We start from the raw sequence: 24,482 nt of genomic DNA on the forward strand, positions 1-24,482 counted from the left end.
TCGATAGCCTCGGGCTAATTTTACAGAAATACACTGTTTGAAAAGAAGTTCAAGTGTGTGTTTCTTCGGTCATTATATACAGACGAACGGATTCGGGAACTTTATGTTAAAATTTTCCCAAGAAGAGATGATGGTTTACCGCTGTGACCAGGAGTATGGTTTTAGTTTAGACTTTATCCATTTCTCTCACTAATCACTATAATAGGCTTACAGAACACTATTCTACATTGGCATACCTGGGGTGGGGTAGGTGGATTGGGCCATGTATTTCGTATTGGCTTAGTCTATAAAACAACATTGTTACAGTGATTGCTTTGACAGAGCAATGCAAAACATATTAAATGCCTTAATCTACGTCGTTAACTACTAAACCATTTTTAGGGGGGGGGGGCATGGCCCAATGGCCCCCCCCCTGCGTACGCCACTGGTCACCCATATACAGCTGCAGTAGAGCAACGACATCCCGAGCACGGTAATGGTGGGGATGAACAGAAAACGGCGTCTATATTCTTCGTGGTAGTTTATTACGATGACACAAGCCAACTTGGCACATCGGAGCAATAGAGCGTAAGACCGGTCTGACGAAATTAAGTCACAACACAGTGTAAAACTAATTGAAATCAACCTTGAAACTGAAGCCCATGACGAGAGTTTCTACAGTTGAAGCATAGCCTACTGCTCATTTTGAAAACTATTGAAACTACTTTTCTACGTTCGACTGCACGTTGAAACTTCTTGAAACATAATATAGTTAACTTATTATTGAAAACCAACTCACTCCATAACTTTTATCGGACTTACATACGGTACCATGAGTTAATACTTTTACTAGTTTTCATACAGTAGGCTAGTCATGGGCCAAGATGTCCCCAAGCCACCTGTCATCACCATATAGGACCAGAAGTGCTCAAAGTGACAGACCACTTCACCTACCTTGGTTCAACGGTCACCAGTAACCTGTCCTTAGATAAGGAAATCGACAGACGGATAGCCAGGGCTGCCGGGGTGATGACTCAACTCGGGGCGAGAGTGTGGGACAATAATCTTTTGACACTTAACACAAAACTCAAAGTGTACCGTGCGTGTGTTCTTAGTACTCTGCTGTGCGGTAGTGAGTCCTGGACCACTTACGCCAGACAAGAAAACCGCCTTGAAAGCTTTCACCTTCGTTGCTTGAGGCGCATTCTTGGTATTTCTTGGAAGGACAGAATACCCAACACTACTGTTCTGGAACGTTTTTGCTCCCTGAGCATTACACCTTCTCCTCTGCCAGCGACGTCTACGCTGGTTGGGACATGTATCCAGAATGAAGGATGGACTTCTGAATAGTAGTATCTGGACTGGAAACGCAGTGACCAACATGTGGCCAAACAGTTGGTACAACAGTTGGCCAACAGTGGGCCAACAGGGTTAGTTACTTGGCTGTTGGCCCACTGTTGGCCAACTGTTGTACCAACTGTTTGGCCACATGTTGGTCACTGCGTTTCCAGTCCAGATACTACTATTTAGAAGCCCATGGATGGGCGCATTCCAAAGGACATTCTGTACAGTGAACTTGCCACAGGGAAACGCCCAATAGGACGACCTGCACTGCGTTACAGAGACGTTCGCAAACGAGACCTGAAGCTAACTGACATAGACCCTGCCAGCTGGGAACTGATCGCAGCAAATCGCAACAGATGGCGCTACGAAGTCAGTGCGGGTGTAGCAAAGGGTCAGTCGAGGCGGAGGAAGCAACTAGAGCAAAGAAGACAAAAAAGAAAAGAGAGACAGCAGCCTCAGAACTTCTCTGATTTCATATGTCCAAACTGTGGACGAGACTGCCACGCCAGTTCAGTTCAGTTTATTTTTTGTTTTGTTGGCGAAAAAGAAAGACACAAAAAGCAAAAACACAATAAACACAAATAATTCGCGCAACAAGGATGGCAGCGAAAGACCAAAAGGTCACCAAAGTCAGCTGCCACCCAAACATTTAAACAAAAGACCCAAAATTAAGAACATTAACACATACGGTATATAATAAATAGCACAATACCAGCACTTTAATTTGTAAAAATTAACAATGGAATTAACAATACATTAACAATGGAATAACACAGGGCAACATAAAAAAAATATTGTGAAGAGAAATAAGCGGATGATACGTTTCAGGAGTGATCATTGTACAAATTCTTTAATAAACATTTATATTTAAATTTAAAAACATTGTAAGACTTTTCTTTTATTTCTTTTGGTACTTGATTCCATAGTTTCACTCCATTAAAACATAGCATCTTCTTACCAGAGTTTGACGTTGTAGAAGGCAAATATAAATCATTTTTTTGGTTCTGACGGGTTTTATGATGGTGAATTTCATTTACAAAAATAAAGCAGCCAGCAAAGGCCCGGGGCAGCATTTTGTGCACATAATTTGTACATAAATTTTGCAGTTTCTAATTTAATAATATCGTCAATTCTGAGCACATTAAATTGGTGATAAAGAACAGTTGTATTTGTTGACCTCGGCAAAAATAAGCAGGATCGAATGAACTTGTTTTGTAACACTTGTAGTGGAGCAAGCAATGTAGAGTTAGCTCGTCCCCAATTTATAATCGAGTATTGGATCTTGGATTGAAACAAAGCATAATATAAAGCCCGTAATACTGTTAAAGGGGCAATGTATCTCAGCTTAAATGCTATGCCGCAGACCTTTGCAAGCTGCTTTCTAAGATTAATAATATGACTATCCCATGTCAATCGCTCATCCAAAGTTACACCTAGATAGTTTATACATTTCTTCCTTTCGATGGATCGGCCACTAATGGACAGACTAAAATTTTCTGCTGCACTTTTTCTGTTGCAGAGGATCATATAAGTAGTTTTACTATAATTTAATGAAAGTTTATTGGATTTCATCCACACATCAATTTTTTCTATTTCTCTATTGACATTTTTTTGGAGAGATGACAGGCATTTATCTGACATATGAAAGTTTGAGTCATCAGCAAAAAGTGTAGTTGAAAAAGAAGATGCATTTGGAAGATCATTCACATAAAGAAGAAAAAGCAAGGGACCAAGGATTGACCCCTGTGGGACACCACATTTAACAACATTGAAATTAGATTGGACTTCAGAGTAGTCAACATTGTAGCCAGGATTGGACTTCAGAGCCACATGAGAAGCTGCCGTACCCAGAGTCCTACCATCATCTGAAAAGATGGAAGGATGCCTACTAGTTTTCATACTAAAAATTAAGACGCTGGACGTTGCAGCTTAACAGCCAGTTTTTAGATTGCAAACATGACCCAGACTTGTTGACCTACTCACAACACACAATAGACTAACAACGTAGATAGATGCAAAATCATGTGAATGCAACATAATGCGAGAGAGCAAGCACGCGCTCTGTGAAATTCAAGCATGAGGATTTGTGCACAACGCAAAAAAACTATGAGCCAGCAGGCCTATGGAACATACGGATCCAGAATCAATATTTAAAAGACTCATGCAGAGCCCGCAGGAGCTACAAGACTATCAAATCAACTATGTTTCTCCGAAGCCGATTGTAGCAAGAAACAAGGCTGTGAAGTCGAAAGGATTTAGGCGTGGTCAGAGTCGTCAAAAAAGACCGATGAAGGCAGTAGGCTATAGTTGTCGAAGCATGTGCTGAACATGGGTTTAGAATTGACATTTTGTACTGTTTTTGTTTGGTTAAATAGAAGCAGTGTTATTCAATTGGGTCGTTTTTGTTAGCAACGTTAACATAAAGCATTATTTTCTGTTTAGAATTCCAATTCGTTGTCTTCAACGGTTTGCCAAACCAAAGTGTGCTTTGGCTGTGTTTAGCGTTGCAGGTTTTTTCCAAGGATTTATTGTTTCAGGCCTTATTAACGTTATCTTAACAACGATTCAAAAAAGGTGGGTGACTTTAACCTAATTTCAGTTTTGCTTTAATCCTTTTTGGCTTTTTTTTGTAAGATGGTGAAGTCAAAGTTGGCCTACATCTCTAACTTTGAGTTTGTCAAAATGGGTTTTTTAGCGACAGCATCATTACTATTTGCATGTTCATATCTGTCATCTGTGGGAAGTTTATGAGACCGTTTTAATCTCTATCTTTCTAAATTCACAACTTATATAGATTACTGTACTTTGAATAAAAAAGGAATTAGACTTGTCTATTCTTAAGCTATCAGCATAGGTGTATTAACAAAAGAATTACTTATTTTAGAAGACGCATAAAACTTAGAGCTTTTCCCTTTTTCAAAGTAGACTTGTTTTTCATTGTCATGATGAATATATTGTAATATTCTAACAAAGTAATTTTTATGATTTCTTTTTAAATTGCAGTTTTTTCACAGTTGATTTTTATAACTTAGTATACGTTTTTTGTAATATTTCTAGGTTTGGTCTTGACAGTACAGAAACTGGCTTCATACTGAGCTCATACAGCGTTGCCTCAAGTATTGTCATTCCGTTTATTACGTATGTCGGGGGAAAAGGTCACAAACCTCTCTGGATTGGATGGGGAGTGGTGCTGTTGGCAATTGGCTGCATCACATTTTCGCTGCCTCATTTTATATCTGGGCCGTATGTTTTTGTGAGCTTGAAAGATGAATCTAACTTAGTTTGCAAAGGAAAAGTGGAAGAGGATTTGAAAATCAAAAGCAACAACATGTACAAGTAAATTCAAACTAGCAAAGCTAAAATTTTTACATCTCTTTACGTCTTTAAATGTTGAAAAGACGTAGCATTGGAAACTTCTGCAAGATCAGCTGACGGTTAATTTATTTTCTATTTGTACCTAGCTAGGCTAAAGTTTTGAAAAAGAAAACACTTTTCTTGCAGGAAAATAGGCACAAAGAGTTAAGAGAGATGGGTAATCGTTCCCTCAAAATTTTGTTTTGCCCCTGCAAAAGAACATGTTTTTAGGCCTGATGGGCTAATATTACAACGTTTTAATGACATTGTGTTTGCATGTTTAATGCATTGTATTAGCTTCATAAATGTTTGGCAAAATTCAATAGCTATGTTTTTAACAAACTTTTTATTTCAGGCATTAAAATATCCCCCCCCAACAGTTGCTATTGTCTCCCTGAACTTTTTCTTTCTGGCTACGTCATTGTTTCTTAGTTATGTTCATCCATTGGTTCATCTCACTTACGTTTTTTATTAAGATATATCTTTATGGCCGCTCACGCATTGAATGGCTGTGGCACAGCATCATTGTACACGCTGGGAATGACGTACTTGGACGAGAATGTTAGAAAGAAAGATTCGTCTGTTTATCACAGTGAGTCTAGGATGTCTATTCTATCAGACTGTAGCCTAAGTGTAATTATAGATTTAGTTTTGCAACAAAATTGTCACATTCATTGTATTGTCATAATCATTGTATCATCACAATCATAGTTGCCTACCTACAAGCAGGGGTGCCGGAACGATTTTGACTGGGGGGCAGGATTATGAAAAAAGAGCACTTTTGTGGCTAAAAAGCCTTTTTTTTTTTAAAGTTTTGATATGATATAGCGATAATGTTCATCTATCAGCACATTATGGAGTAATGATACAAGTGTCAGGTATATAAAGAACAATGGCACGGAAGGGCATCATGCTATGTTACATTACAATGATATAATTATAACCTATAGCCTACTGTGATACAGAATTTTGTGTCCTGAATATTATTTTGAGGCAAAAATGAAAGATTATAATTAGGCTAAAAGCGAATAGCAGAAATTGTTAAATTGCAAAATGTGTAGTAGCTTACATGACCTCAAAAGGGCACCGGCGCCCCTGCCTACAAGAATAGCAAAATCTTGCCAGATTGCTCAGTTGGTGAAGCGCTCGACTTTATCTTGAAAGTCTGTTGATTTTCAAATCTGTATGAACTATCGTTTGTTTGAATAAACGCGTTTTGTTTCAGGCATTTATTTCTCAATTGCCGCAGCATTAGGACCCGCTGTTGGATATTTGGTTGGAGGATTAATGTTAAAGGTTTATACAGATATACAAAGCACGTGAGCTCATATTTATCAGGCTAACTTATTATGCTATGCAGCTAATTTTATAGTATCATGCCACTAACTCATGCTACATAGGCTACTATCAAGAGACCGTCTGTACCAGTCAGTTGAACTCTTACCGTTGGAGGAAACACACTATTTGTTATTACTGTATAGGCCTATTGTTATTAGGCCTATCAACATAAGTTTTATGAGTGGGGAGACCAAAAAATCACTTGGAGACTTGTCGCCATGGCCCTGGGGTGAACGCGACCCAAAGCCGTGTTCTCTCTAAGGTACGCAACTGCGCAGTACGCAACTGCGCAGTAAAACTGGATCACTTGCGTATTGAAATTTGATTCTTGCGCACTTCCAACGTCATAAATTAAAAACATCATTCCCCACTCTGCAAACGCAGCCATAAAATCATAATGCCAATAAAAAAATTATTTGCGCTGTATAAACTTTTCTCGGAGGGAACACTGACCCTAAATGAGATGATTATATTTGGCTTAACTTTGTAGCGTTTGTTGTGAAGAACCAATGATAGCAATTTTTTAAATAAAGGAAGAGACGCAGTGTTCTACTGCTCTCCACGTGACTATATGCGGCAGGCGACGGCCACTGAGTTGGTTAAATTTTTTATGTTTGAAAAATGATTTTTGATAAATTATTTTCAACAGCCCAACAATTACAAATACCGATGAAGCTTGGGTAGGAGCATGGTGGGTTGGATTTCTTTTCCATGGACTATTATTCTTGATTCTATGCGGTAAGGGAAAACTTACATAACATTTACATAAAACTTACTCATGCAGCAAGAATAGTTCGTTTCTGCAGGCTTTGATTTTTTTATCAGTCAAATGTCGATATGAACATGAAATCTACTTTACATCAAATATAGTTAGGCTACTAATCACTAAGAACCACTTAAAAATCTGATGATTACCCTTTCAGACTGTTGAGGTTTTTAGTGAATAGTAGGCTAACTCATGGCCACCTGTAGATGCGGCCTGATTTGTCACATTTTGCAGATTTTGATTACAGCTCCTGCTAGTGCTTGACTGATATTTTTTGAGATGTTTTTACTTTTTGCGGTTTCCTTATGACATACAACTTTTTTGTTGCCTTGAGGAAGCAGTAGCAAATGAGAAAAAGCAAGTTGAAAAACGCAAAATCAGACTGTTATTGAAAAAATAACAGTCTGACTAAAATCATCGAAATCAAATTTTCTTTGTTTTTCAACATCTGAGGATGTTAAAACCTATTGTGTCATCTGAGGAAAAGAATGAAGAAAGCGTAAAAATCTAATTTTTAGAAAAATTTGTTTAAACGTTCGCTCAAAGTTAGAGAAACCTAGAAATTTCTACAAAATGTGACAAATCAGGCCATATCTTCAGGTGGCCATGGCTAACTATATTTGATGTGATTCGCTTTACTTGGCTTTTTCCTTGGCATTGAGCACTTTTTGTAGTATTAATAGTATTTATTGTTTGAAGTCTATTTTATGTAGTCTTAGTCTCCTGATTAGGCTACTTTAGAAAGCATCAGCTATAACCTTCACAATGTAGATAATAACGATCTGTTTTATCCTGATGTTGCGAATTCCGGTTTGTTACGAACTCGCAATATCAAGCTAAAACAGGTCGTTAATATCTGCTGTAGCTTACATTGTGAAGTAAGCAACGATAATGCTGCTAAAAGTCAACTTAATCTATTGCATTAGCTGCAGTACTGTCACAGTTAATTACCAGACGTGGACAGTTGCGCGCTACTAGTGCGTTACTTCTTTGGAAGCGATAGCGGTGATGGCGCTATATTTTTGTTAGAGCAGCGGCTGCAGTAGCGACACACCATTTTTCCCAAAGTAGTGGTAGCAGAGAGTCGCTACATTTGCTCCAGTCTTACGCTATTTGCTAATTTCCAATTTCAAGTAAAATATGGAAACACTGATGCATAAAAATGATTTTTTATCTTTGAACTTATTTTCCATAACGACTAAAACAGCGGTGCAAATGAATGTGGTATTGAAAGGGGATATTATTTGTTTTCAAGATTATTTTGACTTTACAAGGTTCTTAAATAGAGCTTCCCGATGTCAGTTCAGGACAAACGTAGCCTGCAGAAGGAGCCTGCAATAGTGCGCACTACTTTTGGTCCGAGTAGCGGCAGCGCATTACTTTTCATCGTCTGGTAGCAAATAGCGGTAGCGCCACTCTTTTGGCATATTGTAGCAGTAGCAATAGCGCGTTACTTTCAAAGTAGCGGATGCCCACCTCTGTTACTTACTTTATTTTGTTGATGATTTTATTCCAGTTTGACACACGCAAGCCCATTTCCAGTCCCCAGTCCATTGCTCAAAGATCTGTTAGTCTGGTATTACATAAAAACTTACTTAAATGATCGCGTTCACAAAACAAGATTGTCTTACACTTTATCCTCAACAACACTCTGTCATAACAGAAAAAGTTTTGTGTAAGCGAAGTTGAATGTTCTTGTCCGGAATCAATCTCCTGCATAATAGCTAGGCTACTCATGTTCTGTGAGGTGGGATGGCGCAGCGGATAAGGCGCTCGCTTTCCAATTATGCAATCTTGGTTCGACTCCCGGCTTAAGCTGGTTGTTGAAAAACACCGCTCACCTCTACCCAGGGTGTAATAAGTTGGGTGGGCGTACTTGCTGAAGGAAAGGCGGCCGAGAGAAAGGAACTGGCCACCCTACTCTCGTTAGTGCCTATGGCTTAGTATGAGAACCTTATCTTCTCATCCCCCGATGCTTGAATTCAAGTATGGGACTCGCCTTTTTACTCATTCTGTATTGTATTTTCAGTGCCAATCCTAATGTTTCCCCAATACTTACCGAACACGAACGATGCATACCAAAGTAGGTCCACTGAGTTACATCAAGACACAATAATCAGACTGGTAACCAAAGACAAACAATTTGGAAAAAAGTAAGGAGCTATTTGAAGAGGGTACGGGTATTTCAAACAAATGAAAAATCTAAACAAATGCACCCAATTGCCGTTGAGATGATTTGAGCCAATGAGCAATGAGAGTCTTGGACCCCAAATTCAGACAATTTTGAGAAAAAGTACGAGACGGTTCCATCACGTTTTTGTGCCTTTTGCAAATGTTATGGACTCCTAAAATCATTCTGGATCATGGTCCAAAATTACCCCTATATAAAGTACGAGATTTTGGTGTCATCACGTTTCTGGGCCTCGTTTCTATCTATTGATAAAAAATAAAGATGCAGTTAAATCGAAGAAGTATTCAGAAGAAGCAACTGGTATCTGAAATGTCCTCATGTAACACAGTTCCTAACCACAGCACTTTGACTACAGCAGCCTGCACAGAAGCGTTGACAGGGGGGGGGGTACTTTTGAGCCTGGTCCTGGACTGATTTTATGGGCTCGTATCCTGTCCAAAGGATACGGGAACTTGAAAAAATCACTATGTATTCTTTGGATGTAGAGTCTTTTTAGTCGTATCTTGACTTGAGGCCCAAGGATCTCATTGTTTCCGGGCCAAAATTAACCCGAGATGAGGGCCGGGCCCAAATCTTCTCAACGGCCCTGACAGTAGCTACATCTGAAGTGTTTTCATTATACAGAATAAAAGATCTTCCTAAGTCGATCATGATGCTTTTTCGCAATCCAGCTTTTGTCTCAGTGTCATTAGCAAGTGCCCTGGACTTTGGCCTCATTTCTGGGATGTCAGCTTTTTCCCCAAAGTACGTTGAATCCGTTTTCTCAATCACCGCAACTCAGGCAGCGCACTACCTTGGTAAGCAATGTAAAATTCAATTGGTTTCTTTTTCCCTGTATGAAAGTATGAAATTACAACTGAGACTTCAAAAGGTGTTTCAAGGCAATAAGCAATGGCCTACTTTATTACTTTTTCATCATCATGTGTGTTTAAGGTGTGACTTATTACATTTTTACCGATTTTTACAATTTTTACCATTCCAGTAACATGCGATGTTTCATTTCTGAATGATCTAGGTTTTATTCCAGGTAAGGTTGCATCAAAAACTTTAAAAACTGCACAAATTGTGATCTTCCAAAGCAGTGCAAATAAGTCAGAGCAATAATGTTGTCTGGACTACAATAAAAATAAATAAAAAAAATAAAAAAACACAACTGAACTGAACTAAGCATAACTAAAGATTTTACACTATTACACTCTTGGCCACACTTAAGCTGCACTCACTGCGTTAACTTTTGTTAAAGTTAACATAATTTAAGATCTGTCGGTTGAAAATGATTTTTATGTCATAAATATTCTCCACAAACAATCAATCAAACTTTGCAGGAGTAGTGGTTGTTGTGGGAGGATCTACGGCTTTCGTGAGTGGCGGATTGATTGTTTCCAAAGCTGAACTATCTGTGAAAAGAATTATGTTGCTCTGTATAATGAGTACTATAGCTGCTCTAATATGTACCATCGGTTATTATGTCACTTGCCCAGATACCAGTAAGTTTCGAATAGAAGTTGCGAATTTTGATTTAACATTTTTGTAACCTGTGCTGTGCATCTAAAATAAATTTGTGCTAAAATTGTTTGTAAATCGTAGACCACCGTTTCGAACTCCAGACAAACAAAACTAGTTTCGAGTCAAACCGACATACTCCAATATTTTTTTGGTTTGTTTTTGGTTTTTGAATCTTTATCCTCGCACTGACAAAGCCTTGATTGGTTATTCCCGGTAGTTTCGCATACTTGTAGAGGCTCTTGACGCAGGGCCGGTTACCGAGATTGATAGAGTGAAATTTCCGATTGTTGAAGTGTTCTGGCCAGAGGATTATTCCATCCATTCGGCGACGCTGAATGGAGAGCAGTCCTTAGAATGTGTTGCTCAAGCGCACACCCCGAGAGTCGAACCAGCGCCGCTTGATATTGAAGCTTTTTCGTTCCAGAAGTCACGCGCTGACCAATTGAGCTATCGCGGGGCGGACTGGGCGTTTTAATAGAACAGTCTTCCCATTGATAAGGAAAGATCTTATTTGCTTATCTATGTTGCAGAGTTTGCTGGGGCGACGGTTCCGTATTTAAACACCACTGTTACGTTGCCAACAATGTTTCAATCTCAATGCAATGAAAATTGTAACTGCACAACTGACATATATTCGCCAGTGTGTGGAAGTGATGGAATAACTTACTTTTCGCCTTGCTTTGCTGGATGCCAAAACTTTCAAAATGGCGTATGTCTTCAATCTTTTAGAACTTGATGTTTAGGTTACATCATTTGTAAATGTTTAACGGGATTTTAGAAAAACCTGTAGCCTATTTGGGAAGCTAAAAAGTCCATTTTGACATTGACTATTGTATGCAGGCTTAGGCTATGTCTGGTAATTGTAGACTTAATATTCACAAGGAAGGCAGGATCCAACCATTGCGTCCACTTTCAAGAATGCAGGACTGTGAAGTCGGTCGAAAAATATAGGGGTCCCACTTCTCGGTTTATAACTGGCCGACTCCGGCTTCAGTGTTGCCACTTTTTTTAATTTTGTCTATTTCCATTTTTTAAATTTAGTTTCACTTACTGTAAGTTGTCATCGAAATTGAAACGGCGGCTTTCACAAACACTGACAAGAACAAACACTTCTATTTTCTGAATGTTTGTGAACGTTACACGGAATACAGAAAACAAATTTTTGATAAAAGACTGCAAATTAAAATTTTATTGTTTATCGGTTTGTCTCAAGCCGGCGTTTGGATTTAGCCTTTTTTTGCCGACTCCGACCACACCAAAAATCCCTCCGGCCACAACCCTGCAAGAATGTGATTATATAAACCGTGGAGTTGGAATCGTATATTTTTCGACCGACTCCACAGCCCTGGTTCTCAAGACACAGCTCTTGCTAGATGAGAAACTTAACTAAGTTTAAACATCATACAGGCACTTCCATAACTTGAAAACCAAGATATTGATTGAAGCCTTTAAACATCGTTGCATTCATGCAAACAAATACATTGGTGATCTGATATTGGGTCCTTGCACTCTTCTGCTATATGCTTTGCCATTTAACTTACCGTACCACTCTTTATGACGACTTACTGTCGGTCCACTCCGATGGTCAGTAGATAAATAGCTACCTCCAGTAATGTTGACAGGGGTTCAAGGGGTACTTTTCATTTGTACCAGGCTCAATTTAAGCTCTCAACGGCTCTGGTCGTCTCTGGTAACAAATAAAAACGCCCGTTCAGCTCGAGTTTGTTAACAGACCTCAGGATTCTTGGATAAAAAATACAGATTAAATTACAGTAATAACGCCGAATAAAGCCAAAAATTAGCTTGTAGCAGCGCTCAACAAGAATTTGTGGGGTTGAATAGCTGCAAAGGATTCAATGGTCATCTTTAGCCTATGATGCAAATGAAAGGCCTTGTAATTAAATTTAACTTGTTAAGGTGGTCACTTCTGTTCAGTTCAGTTGTTTTTTATTTCTGACCATCATATCAAAAACAATACACGTCAACATAGCAAAGGTCAAGAAAAAGTTAGAAGCGACAAAACGCGAACGTTAAAACGTGCTTGTGACCGAAGTAAGTTATTGAGTTGAGAAATTTGGCACGGTCGCAACACCTTCAGAAAAATTTAAGATATAAAGGGAAAATAAAAAAAAGAAACTGTTACAAAAAAATTAAAAAACCAACATATTATTTAGGCTATAGTTTTATTAGCCCAAATAGCTTTAGCTGATATATTTAAGATTTGTATGGATAGTTGCTATGAAGATCAGCCACGGTGCGTTGCTGATGATCGTGAGGGAAACACGTCTTGATGCGTTTAGCTCATAGTAAAGAAGAGCAAGGCAGGCAAAGAAAACCCCACAAAGAAATCCTACCACGGGCAAAGCCATTCTGTCTCCAGATTGTCCCACTTGCCTCAGTTACGGTCCTTACTTCTATATATATTCAAATTTTTTATGAACTGCAGACATCAGTGCACACCGTTTCGGCTTCCTTAGTGCGGTAGGTTACACTGGGTATTGCCACGGATAGCCTATATATACCTCCAAGTGACGTTTCCCATTTATGGAACCCAAAGAGCTCCAAAAAATGGTACTAGCCTACCACCATCCTTGCCAAAGTGTTCAAACTGCAAGTAGTGAGCTTTGCGCAAATGTTTCTGATGAAATATTGTTTCAGACATTCACCAATTGTACATGCATCATCGCGAATGTTTCAAAGAGCGCAAATCTTGGAAATTGCGTAGATTCCTCTTGCAGAAGCTTTACTGGCTTTTTGGTCGCTTTATTTGGAATATTGTTTTTTACGATTCTGACTCTGACACCAGCTTTGCAGGTAGGCAGCTTTGTGTTACATGACCGAAAAAAAAAAACAGACTGAAGATGAGAAGAACAGCAGGGAGTCTGGGGGACCTCCCCCAAAAATTTTTAAAATGCATTTACTTTAGTCTAGCCTACTGCAATTTTGCATTCATCAAATGCTGGCATTTGCACAAAAAGCTAACCTCTTAGTGTAATTTATTAAGTTAAGAATCGATTTCGCTATTGTAATGGCATCTTCAACTTATTCATTTAGTGTAGCCTATAGCCTACAGAGCGTATTGTTTATTGTCAGGTTTAAATTGCAATGAAAAGTTAAAATAAAGCTTTCTGAGATCCAGATGCCGTCACGGAGAGCCATATACGGCTCCGGAGCCATGGGTTCCGAACCCTGACTAGAATTTACCGGATTTTAACTATATGTCGGCAGCCGTGGCCGAGTGGTTAGCGCGTTGGGCTCGCAGTCGAGAGCCTGCATGTTCGACTCCAGCCACCCGCACTTGCTGTTGTTTCTCTGGGCAAGAAACTTAACGATAATTGCCTCTACCTAGTGATCGATTTCGAGTAATGGGTAGTACTAAATTTAAGTCATAAGTAGAGTAGACAACCGGAAACAGACATTGCAGTCGGCTGCAGCGTGGGTCAGGTGTATGTCGGAAGGCGTACACCGATGCATAGCGCTCAAGTCCGCTTTCCCGCAATGCAGGATAAAGATAAACAAACAAACAAACAAAAAAATATATTTGTGTTTTTGTTAATTTTGTTTTTCAGATAATTGTGCGTGTCGTACCATCCAAGCAACGATCGTTTGCGGTTGGGATGATGGTAAGTGAAGCACAAGTTGAAGCTGAATCTTTATTATTTATAATCATTACACTGGTCAACACAATTTTTTTGGCAGACAAAGTTACAGTGGTTTTGGGGGTTTTGAAGGGCGCTGATTCCGAATATGGCCTTAGTTTTCCCGAATTGGCTCTAGTTTTGAAGATATCGCATAGGGTCATTTTGACCAAAATCCCATATTTGAGCCTTATGCGCTAGATCAGAAAAAAAAACAGTTTAACCATATCAGATATTTCAGAAATGCAATTTAATGGTCAATTGTAAATAATAAAGAGAGTTTTAAGGTTAAATACAGCAACATCACGAATTTTTTAGGGATATTAGATTTGTCATACTTCAAAACTTGATATTACCGATGTCATATCCGACATATAGCCTACACAAAATACATTATCATATAGGCTATACACTACAGTAGTGTAAGTACATAAAACACTAAAAAATGTTGCATAAAACACATAAAATGGCAAAGGAAAACATTCTGCACTTCAATTTTCTGCAATACCATCATGCGAACTTTTTCACGCTGACGGAATATCGTCGATGATGAAGCAGCGATTTCAGCACCTTCACAGCACAAGAGTTGATCGGATTGCTGACGGATGCTTGTCATTCGGCGGTCTGCAACTTTCCCTACTCACATTCAGAGTGATCGGTTTTAGCAAAAAAATTGGATCAGTTTCGTCTTTGTCGGAACTTTCCAAGTTAGCCAAATGGGTCTCACTCTCAACTTTCATTATTTTTCCTTTTCTTAGCTTTGTAGCAGTAATGCAAGGTAAATTTGGAGCAACAGCTCTACTGACGGAAAAAATTGTACTTATAGCAACAGCTTGTGCATGCGAAATATCGTTTTTTTGATATAATTCGCTTTGTGGGGAAGATACGGCAGTGAAGTCTCTTAAGAAGGTATAGGAAAGCGGCCCTTCTGCGCATTTTGACACCAATTTCGTCTCTCTACCATGTTCCGTTACCAAGTTACGGGAAATCCCTTATTTTTGTCCCCACACGAATTTCGACCGCGCGGTGCCACATCTAAATGACGTCATAATGGAATAAAAATTGCATTTTTCAAATCAGTGTCCAAAATCCCATCATACGCAAACCCGAACGTTTTTAATTTCGAAGGTGTGGAAAAAATGAAACACCCTACTATACAGTAGTGTAAGTACATAAAACACTAAAAAATGTTGCATCAAATCAGTCAATCAACCTCAGGGATATCTAAAGAAGGGGATACGAAGGCTTTTATTACGTCTGACAATAGAAGGGCTATTGTTTATCGTAAATAATCTGTGTTTATCGTAAAATGACAATTGGCACCGATAGTAGTTTAATAAATCTTGTTATGATAACTTGCATTGCGCTATTGACATCAGGCCTGGATATTCACAGCATGCTCGTGGTTGCTTGTTAATTCAACTACCCATATACTTGCTTTACATCTAGCCTCCTGCAAAGGCTTTGTTATAAAAAACAGCTTACTGGTAACTTTTCAACTGTCTTTGTAAACAAGTATTCTTTAAATATACTCTGCGTAACATTTGCTAACTGTCTCCTGTAGCTCATTGTACCAGCTGCACTACAAAACTTCCTACGATTTAAAAAAGAACCGCATGTTTAAAGCACTACAAACAACCGCCCTGGTAGTGTCATGAGAATAAGGCAATCGCTGCGAGCCTTCATATCCCCTTCTCTAGATATCCCTGATCAACCTTGTATCATAAAATTTAGATAAAAGTAACCACATTATCTTTTTCATTGTAAATTGAAAACAATGGTATGAAATACAATAAGATTTAAACTATTAACTAATTTGCGCTGAAAAAAATGTCTCTTGTAAGATTTTCGCTTGTAAAAAACTTTTGGGCAGTTTCTTAACAGGTTCCAGCAATAGTCTGCCATCATGTGCTCATTCCATCTGCCCTGATATCTTTCTTCCATTGTCTTGATTTCTTGGTGGAACCTTTCCCCCTGCTCCTCACTGTAATCACCAAGATTGTCAGGAAATCTGTCAAGGTGGCTGAATATGAAGTGAACTTTAATGTTCATGTTAGCTCCAAGTTTTCCAAATGCAGATAACATCTTCCGAACTAATTCTCTGTAATTAGGTGCTTTGTGATTCCCCAAGAAGTTTTGTAGGCTACTACATCCTTGAAGGAGTTCCATGCAGTGAGTTCGTTGCTGTTCATGTGACTGGTGAAATCCGAATCTTTCACTGGAAAGTGACTGCAAATGTACTTGAAGCAATTCCCCTCCTTGTTTAATGCTTTGACGAACTGCTTCATTAACCCTAATTTGATGTGCAGAGAAGTAAATACAATTCTATCTCTGGGAACTAAAGGTTCATTGATTACATTGGCTGTCCCAACTTGAAGACTGGTGCGTTTTGGCCAGTTTTTCTTGCGCCAGTGCTGGGTTCTCGTTCTGCTGTCCCACAAACACAGGAAGATAGGATACTTGGTATAGGCTATCCACTTTGTTGACCAATTAGAAAATTGACCATTTTTATGTCAACACAGATAAGCCACTTATGGGTATTGTAGTCAAGCTTTTCAAGGAAGTTTCAAGAAAGTTTGATGGCATCATACTCCTCTTTCATCTTGGTGGAATGTCCAATTGGTAGCCTACAGGAGCAAATTTGTTTCCGTTGTGCAATAGTACAATTTTTAGGCTTGCTTTAGAGTTATTTATAAAGAGCCGCTAATTCTCACAGCGATACGGTGATACCCCCATAAGACTCCCATACCCCCATACACAATAAATCATGAAAAAAGGGAGTGCGGAATCTAGGACTTTAAAGTAATTTTTAAATTAGCTTTCATTACTAATTGTTATGTTATATCAAACAATATTGCGCCAATATCAAAAAAATCAAACAAGATTTATGTCCTTCTTGGTGAGATGTTTAGGGGGTAAATACAGGTAAATACACTAATTTGGGCTAATCTAGGGGTATAGGTATCTTCTAAACTAGAGTCAATCTGGCAAAACCAATGTCATATTCGTAATCAGCGACCTTGAAAACCCCAGAAAACACTCTTAGATGTCCTGCCAAAAATTTTTTTTCTTATTTTGTTGACCAGTGTTATTATCGTCATTATCATTATTATCTATCGCATGTAGAGTAGATTGTTGTTTTTCAATTGCGTAAAAAAAGAAAACGGTTTCAATTTCACGAAGAACTTGAAACATGAAAAATTTATTTTCAATCTATGAAGCAGCCACTAGTGTGTAAAAAATGACACCCTTATAATATTTCAAGTATTTGTAAAAAAAATTTCGACTGCAAGTGAACTATGGTAAACTTAGCATTTTGCAAACTTATAGCTATACCAATGACCATCACTTTTTTATATGATTTGCATGCAAAGTAATTAAAATCAAGTGTAACATAAATTTTCGTAAACGCTGGTGCTTGCATATAGAAATAAAAGATTAAATAGCATTTTAACTTAATTAAACGAATTTTAACTTGCTTCATCTCAAAAATCATATTTTAGACTTAAGTAGTTCTTCAACTCCAGTCTTTCATCCCAATTCCCAATAAACTTTAGCGTTTATGGGTGACATTTTAAACAAATGTAGCCTTAGCCGATTGGGATCATAATAGGCTAGGTGTTGCAAACGTGCCTGGATTTTGGTCTTTTTACCAACATACAGCATCTTTTTTCTGACTCTTGCTCTATTTATTTGTATTCTATAAGGAAAACTAAGATGTAAATAAAACTGATTTTATAATTCTGTTTTTCTAGTGGGTCATCTACCGTTGTTTGGGCGGAATCCCAACTCCCATTGTGTTTGGAAAAGTATTCGATCTGGCTTGTGCAGTTTGGAGCAGCAGAAATGGACAACCTGCTAACTGCCGTTTGTACTTCAATAAGGATTTGAGAAACGTTTTCTTGCACCTTCTGATTGGATACAAAGTAATATTTCAGCGCAAATAATTGACCAGGCTATATATAACAAGTAGGCCTGGAAGCAATTACAAACACGGACAAAAAACAATGTAGGCCAATATGCATTGAATGGTTCAGTCAAAGCAGTAGAGTATTCAGGGGGGCAATTTCTCCTTCTAAAAACACAGAAAAGTAACTTTATTGACGGTGTTTCAACATTGGAATAATGTAACATATTATTGTATTTTTTGAAATCGCCCCCCCTCCCCCCCCCCCTAAGGCTACTTGCCGGATTCGTGCTGGTCAAAGATAGTGATGTTATTTTTCATTTGAAAATGAGTCAGTTATAATTTAAAGATATTATTATTGCTTAATATCAAGGTAATTGTAATTGACAGTCATTTTTGTCATGTGCTTACAACAATTATTTGTGCCTTTGTGTTTTCTGAGTTTAGCGTTTTGTTCAAATCTCACGGAAAATATGCAACACACAAATTTAGTAACCAATATTATATTTAGCCTGTTGACCAATAGTGTTGACAGAGGGTCCTGGGCAGGCCCGGATTTAGGGGGGGGGCAGAGGGTGCAGGTGCCTCGGGCCCCCGACTTTTAAAGGGCCCTCCTACGTGGAAAAAATGTGATCTTGTGTTATTATTATTTTTTCTTTAAGCCTTTGAAGTTTCTTCAAAATGCTGTACAGTGCAGTGCTGGATTAATGCTATTCTAGACGTAGCCTAAAGGTGGGTTTTCGCGCCAGAGGCGCAAAAAAGATTTTGCACGGGCCCCCCCATCGAAAAGTGCCCCGGGCCCCCATCAGCTAAATCCGGCCCTGGTCCTGGGTGATGTTTGGGCCCGAAAAGGTTTCAAGGCGGCTTGGGATGTGAAAGAAAACGTGGCATAATCTTAGGCGGCTTGTGATATAGGCCAGCGGTCGGCAACCTGCGGCTCTGGAGCCGCATGCAGCTCTTTTATCTCTGCGCTCTAGCTCACGAGATACTTTTTTTGTACTAGTTCGTGTCACAATTAAACCATTGTGGTGCAATAATCAAAAACCGAATAGTTGCGAAAAGGAGGCGCAACACTTTACATTTGTAGCCAGTGTTGCCGATTGGTACTCTGGAGTGGTGGTGCACGGTCGTTTGGTCGACAGACATTTGGTCGACAGGACGTTTGGTCGACAGGACGTTTGGTCGACAGGACGTTAGGTCGACAGAACGATTTATTTTAGGGTTAGGGTTAGGGTTAGAGTCAGGGTTAGATTAGGGTTATGGTTAGTTAACTAACCCTAACCCTAAAATAAATCGTTCTGTCGACCTAACGTCCTGTCGACCAAACGTCCTGTCGACCAAATGTCTGTCGACCAAACGTCCTGTCGACCAAATGACCGGGTACCGGAGTGGTAGGCTACCATTTTGGTTGCGTTTCCGATTAACCGATTAATTGTGTTTCCCAGTGTCACGATTTCTTTCTATCTCTTACCAGGAAAAATACTTGGAAAGGTTCAATGACGTAGTTTAATGGGTCAACCCGAAAAGCAGTCAATTAAATGTCGAATGGTTCTACTAGTGAGATGATAATCTAACCTCTTGAAGGACTTTAACGAACGGCTTCTCAAATAACTCTAATTTAGAACACAATTTATATCAGCACCAATTCTCATCTACTTGTATTCGATTACTTCAACTCTCAATCAACAATAATTTCTGCACCAACTACCAATCCGCAACTCATAACACAACTCTCATAACCAACTCATAATAATCATCATAATCAACTCAATAATAATCATCATAACGCAAACTACACCACTATTTATAGAAAGTTTCTCGGTATAGTAACTTCGAGAAGATTACGCAATATTACATCACTCATTGTTCTGTCAAGTTGCATAAAATGTAAACAACAGAAGCTCAAAGAAGTTTAAAGAATATCACGTGGTGTAGAAGATTCTTACATAATAAATATTTCGCAATCGGACATTTACTGATAAACATCCTACAGAATGGTCCAGAACTACGTTACATAACAAAGATTTGCAATCAAAGGTTACTTCAGGTCATAACCGATAATAACACATCGCACCAGAATTTTACAATCAAAACAACACGCTCGTTGAAGACACAAGCAGCCCGTCGCAAGACCTCGCACATTGATTGTGACATACGCCCCCCCTTAGAATATTGTTGCAAACAATATAACAACACAATCAATACAAAGCACACTACAAAACAATTAATTACTCAATAAATCAATTCTCATAAGTCCATCGTTGCATGATCTACCAAGGACAGCTTTTCTCAAAACAATAGTCACGTTTACTGTGAAAGTTTCCATCGTCCGCAACAACACGTCGGCAGCCGTGGTCGAGTGGTTAGCGCGTTGGGCTCGCAGTCGAGAGCCTGCATGTTCGACTTCAGCCACCCGCACTTGCTGTTGTTTCTCTGGGCAAGAAACTTAACGATAATTGCCTCTACCTAGTGATCGATTCGAGTAATGGGTAGTACCAAATTGAAGTCATAAGTAGAGTAGACAACCGGAAACTGACATTGCCGTCGGCTGCAGCGTGGGTCAGGTGTATGTCGGAAGGCGTACACCGATGCATAGCGCTCAAGTCCGCTTTCCCGCAATGCAGAATAAAGATAAACAAACAAACAAAAACTTCAGTGCACCGGCGAGCGAGATGACCCATCTTCTTACATCGAAAACACTTCCTCTCCGGACAGTCCTTGGCCAGATGACCTTCTCTGTGACAGTTGTAGCAAGCCTTTTCATCAAAAGGGCAGCTCCTGGCTATGTGTCCAATCTCCCCACATCGGTAGCAATGGTTGTTACGGCAACGTCTGTTTTCCGAATGTCCGCCGTCAGCAACGCATTCCCTGGCGAAGTATCCGCGTCTACCGCATCTATAGCAAACTCCAAATGGTCGTCGCCTGCCTCTTCTCCTCGGTTCATCGCGCTCGTATCCATGACCGTGAGATCGTCGCTGATTATCTGCAGAACAATCTCGAGCAAAGTGACCATTCTTGCCACAAGAATAACAAGTAACTTCAGAATTTCTCTCAATAACATTTCCGATTATAAGATCAACTAAAGAGTTTTGTAAACATAACGCTTTGTCAGTCCCACTACAATATGGAGTTTCGATATATATCCTCGCTAACGGTTTTTGGATTGAAGTGTTATTTATTGACATCACAATTCCAGTTTTTCCCGTTAATTGACTGTCTTTAACCAAATCTCTCCTCACCATTATACCCGTAGAACCAGAATCACGTAAAACTTTTACCTTTTTGTTTCCAACTGTTCCATCTACTACTGGCAGGTAATCTTCAGGTATTATTTTTTCGCAAACATCTTCATCCGGTTTCTCCTCCTCAAGCGTGGGTTCAGGAATCATTAACTCACAACCGCATCGATAAACGTCCGTGTCTTTATCTTTTCCAGACTGATTGGATAGGGAAAACGACTTGTCCTTGCATTCCTTCGCTTCGTGTCCTTGCTTATTGCAACGATTGCACCACTTCCTCGATTCCTGATGATTTCTGTTAGTCTTCCTCCGGCAGTTAACAGCCTTATGACCTAAGCCATTACAATTAAAACAACGTACTTCTCTTGGAACCGCACCTCCTTTAAAATTATTTATTTGCTCCTCGTCATCATCGAATGACAATATCTCTTCGGTCGACAATTTCTCATCATGGGCAACTAAGTATTGTTCCGCCACACTGGCTATTTCTTCTAGAGTCTTTGGACTTCTCTCTATTAAATAAACAGACAGATCTTTTGAACATGAATCTGTGAATTGTTCCTTAACTATAAGGTTTGCCAATCCGTCCAATGATTGATCGGCCCCCGAAAGTTCAAACCATTTTAACAAAAGGTTTCTTAAACGTTCAATAAATTGACCTGGGCTTTCGTGTCGTTCAGGCTTTGCCTCACGGAATCTTTGACGGTATCCATGCTCTGTAAAATTGTATCGCTTTAACAGAGCTAACTTCAATCTTTCGTAATTCATGGCTTCTTCTTGCGAAAGTCTTGAATATAGGCCTACATCTAGAGCTTGTCCCGATAATAACATGCTTAGCTGGGTAGCCCACGTCGACTTCTCCAATTTGGCTATTGTAGCATATCTTTCAAATATTAACAAATAACTATCCAACTCATCTTTTTCTTCAACAAATGATGGCAAATCTGGCCGTCTAACTTGCGCCACAATAACATCTCGAGCATTATCATTAGTAGAATTAGATCGCTCACCAATGTCCAGCTTTTGTCTTTCTAAATCAAGTCTTATCTTTTCCAATTCATATTCAGCTTCGCGTTGCGCCCGATTCTCTTCGGCTTCGCGCTGTGCCCGCTTCTCTTCGGCTTCGCGCTGCGCCCGCTTCTCTTCTGCTTCAGCTTCACTCTGTGCTCGTTTTTCTTCAGCTTCAAGTTGTGCTCGCTTTTCCTCAGCTTCAGCTTCACGCTGTGCTCGTTTTTCTTCAGCTTCAAGTTCTGCTTTTCTTATTTCACGAGCAGCTCTTCTATCTTCTCTTTCGTCAGCTTCTCGTTGAGCTTTCTGGTCCATTATCTTGTGATACTCTTCCATCACAAACTGAGACTTCTCATTACCAGTCAGCCCCATTCGTTCAGCCATGCTCCCTAAGTCTTCAATCATCTCATGTTTGACCGTATCCGCCATCTTGACAGCTTGTTGTTAATTTATTATTCTTTCACTAAATCTTTCGGTATTCTTCGGTTTTTTCGGTTATTCCCGGACGAGCCCCCAGAATGTCACGATTTCTTTCTATCTCTTACCAGGAAAAATACTTGGAAAGGTTCAATATATGACGTAGTTTAATGGGTCAAACCGAAAAGCAGTCAATTAAATGTCGAATGGTTCTACTATAACTAGTGAGATGATAATCTAACTTCTTGAAGGACTTTAACGAACGGCTTCTCAAATAACTCTAATTTAGAACACAATTTATATCAGCACCAATTCTCATCTACTTGTATTCGATTACTTCAACTCTCAATCAACAATAATTTCTGCACCAACTACCAATCCGCAACTCATAACACCACTCTCATAATCAACTCATAATAATCATCATAATCAACTCAATAATAATCATCATAACGCAAACTACACCACTATTTATAGAAAGTTTCTCGGTATAGTAACTTCGAGAAGATTACGCAATATTACATCACTCATTGTTCTGTCAAGTTGCATAAAATGTAAACAACAGAAGCTCAAAGAAGTTTAAAGAATATCACGTGGTGTAGAAGATTCTTACATAATAAATATTTCGCAATCGGACATTTACTGATAAACATCCTACAGAATGGTCCAGAACTACGTTACATAACAAAGATTTGCAATCAAAGGTTACTTCAGGTCATAACCGATAATAACACATCGCACCAGAATTTTACAATCAAAACAACACGCTCGTTGAAGACACAAGCAGCCCGTCGCAAGACCTCGCACATTGATTGTGACACCCAGTCATCTTCTTCGTCGTATGAGCTGTTCTTCTGGACTATATGTTTGGGCATGATGTCATCAGCCACTCGACAGTCTCGTCATCCAGGGCCTTCAGTCCAAGCGCTCCATGTGGTGGTTGATGGATTGGGCAGTCATGGACGACATGATCTACTGTCTGGTCTGTGGCGCCACACTCGCATCCCGGTGAGGGAGCCAGGCCCCATTTGCACATGTCTGAACGAAAGCGACCGACGCCAGTTCGTAGGCGGTTAAGCCGGACCCACGCAAGTCTTGCGAGGGACATTCCCGGAGGGTGGGGATCGACGTCGGGTAGGAAATCACAGAGTCCGGAGGTGTTGTTTTGCCACTCCATGTTCCATGTGTAGTTCGTCCACTGTGCCGCACTTATTCCAAGATCTTCAACGTTGTTCAGAAGCTGTTGTGCGGCGGGCACAATTGGCGTCTTGATTTCAGTCGCTGCTGTCCTCCAGGTAGGCGCTGGAATGTACTGTGGAGGAGGTGGTCGGGGTCCAGTGCGCGACGAGCAAGGGACATCATGGCTCCTTTACGGCGAAGCTCAGCAGGTTGGATGCCTGCAAGGATGGGAAGGCAGTCCGTTGGAGTGGGACGCAGGCATCCAGTCACGGTGCGTAGTGCGTCATTGATGGCGGTGTCAATGTGGCGGGTGTGAGAGCTGCGGCACCACACTGGTGCGCAGTACTCGGCGGTAGAACGGACGAGGGCCAAGGTAGCTGTGCGAAGGGTTTTCGCATCAGCTCCCCAGCCGGAACCCGCCAGCCGCCTCAAAAGTGCAACGCGCGCAGATAGTTTTTTGCGCAGTGACTCCAGGTGTCGTCGGTACGTGAGTGACCTGTCCAGGGTTACGCCGAGGTAGGTGGGTTCGGCGCAGTAGGGGAGGTGTTCGTCATCGGTGGTAATGTTGATCTCACGTGTTGCTTCCTTGTTGTTTAGGTGGAAGGCCGCCGACACT

General features: G+C 39.9%; 1 protein-coding gene across 2 annotated transcripts in view; it reads left to right on the forward strand.

Moving 5' to 3' along the window:
* Window positions 1-24,482, forward strand: part of LOC145784508 (solute carrier organic anion transporter family member 4A1-like) — a 45,509-nt gene that overhangs the window by 10,923 nt on the left and 10,104 nt on the right. For both annotated transcript variants that reach the window (XM_082596338.1, XM_082596337.1), the window contains exons 2-13: window positions 3,766-3,897; window positions 4,381-4,659; window positions 5,154-5,269; window positions 5,903-5,996; window positions 6,665-6,753; window positions 8,811-8,934; window positions 9,597-9,769; window positions 10,298-10,459; window positions 11,009-11,187; window positions 13,137-13,292; window positions 14,048-14,101; window positions 17,872-18,042. In XM_082596338.1, coding sequence (XP_082452464.1) covers window positions 3,766-3,897; window positions 4,381-4,659; window positions 5,154-5,269; window positions 5,903-5,996; window positions 6,665-6,753; window positions 8,811-8,934; window positions 9,597-9,769; window positions 10,298-10,459; window positions 11,009-11,187; window positions 13,137-13,292; window positions 14,048-14,101; window positions 17,872-18,042 — 1,729 coding nt within the window. The remainder of the gene's footprint in view (window positions 1-3,765; window positions 3,898-4,380; window positions 4,660-5,153; window positions 5,270-5,902; window positions 5,997-6,664; window positions 6,754-8,810; window positions 8,935-9,596; window positions 9,770-10,297; window positions 10,460-11,008; window positions 11,188-13,136; window positions 13,293-14,047; window positions 14,102-17,871; window positions 18,043-24,482) is intronic.

This window comes from Aplidium turbinatum, chromosome 15, assembly GCF_918807975.1.
Source record: "Aplidium turbinatum chromosome 15, kaAplTurb1.1, whole genome shotgun sequence".
NCBI lineage: Eukaryota > Metazoa > Chordata > Ascidiacea > Aplousobranchia > Polyclinidae > Aplidium > Aplidium turbinatum.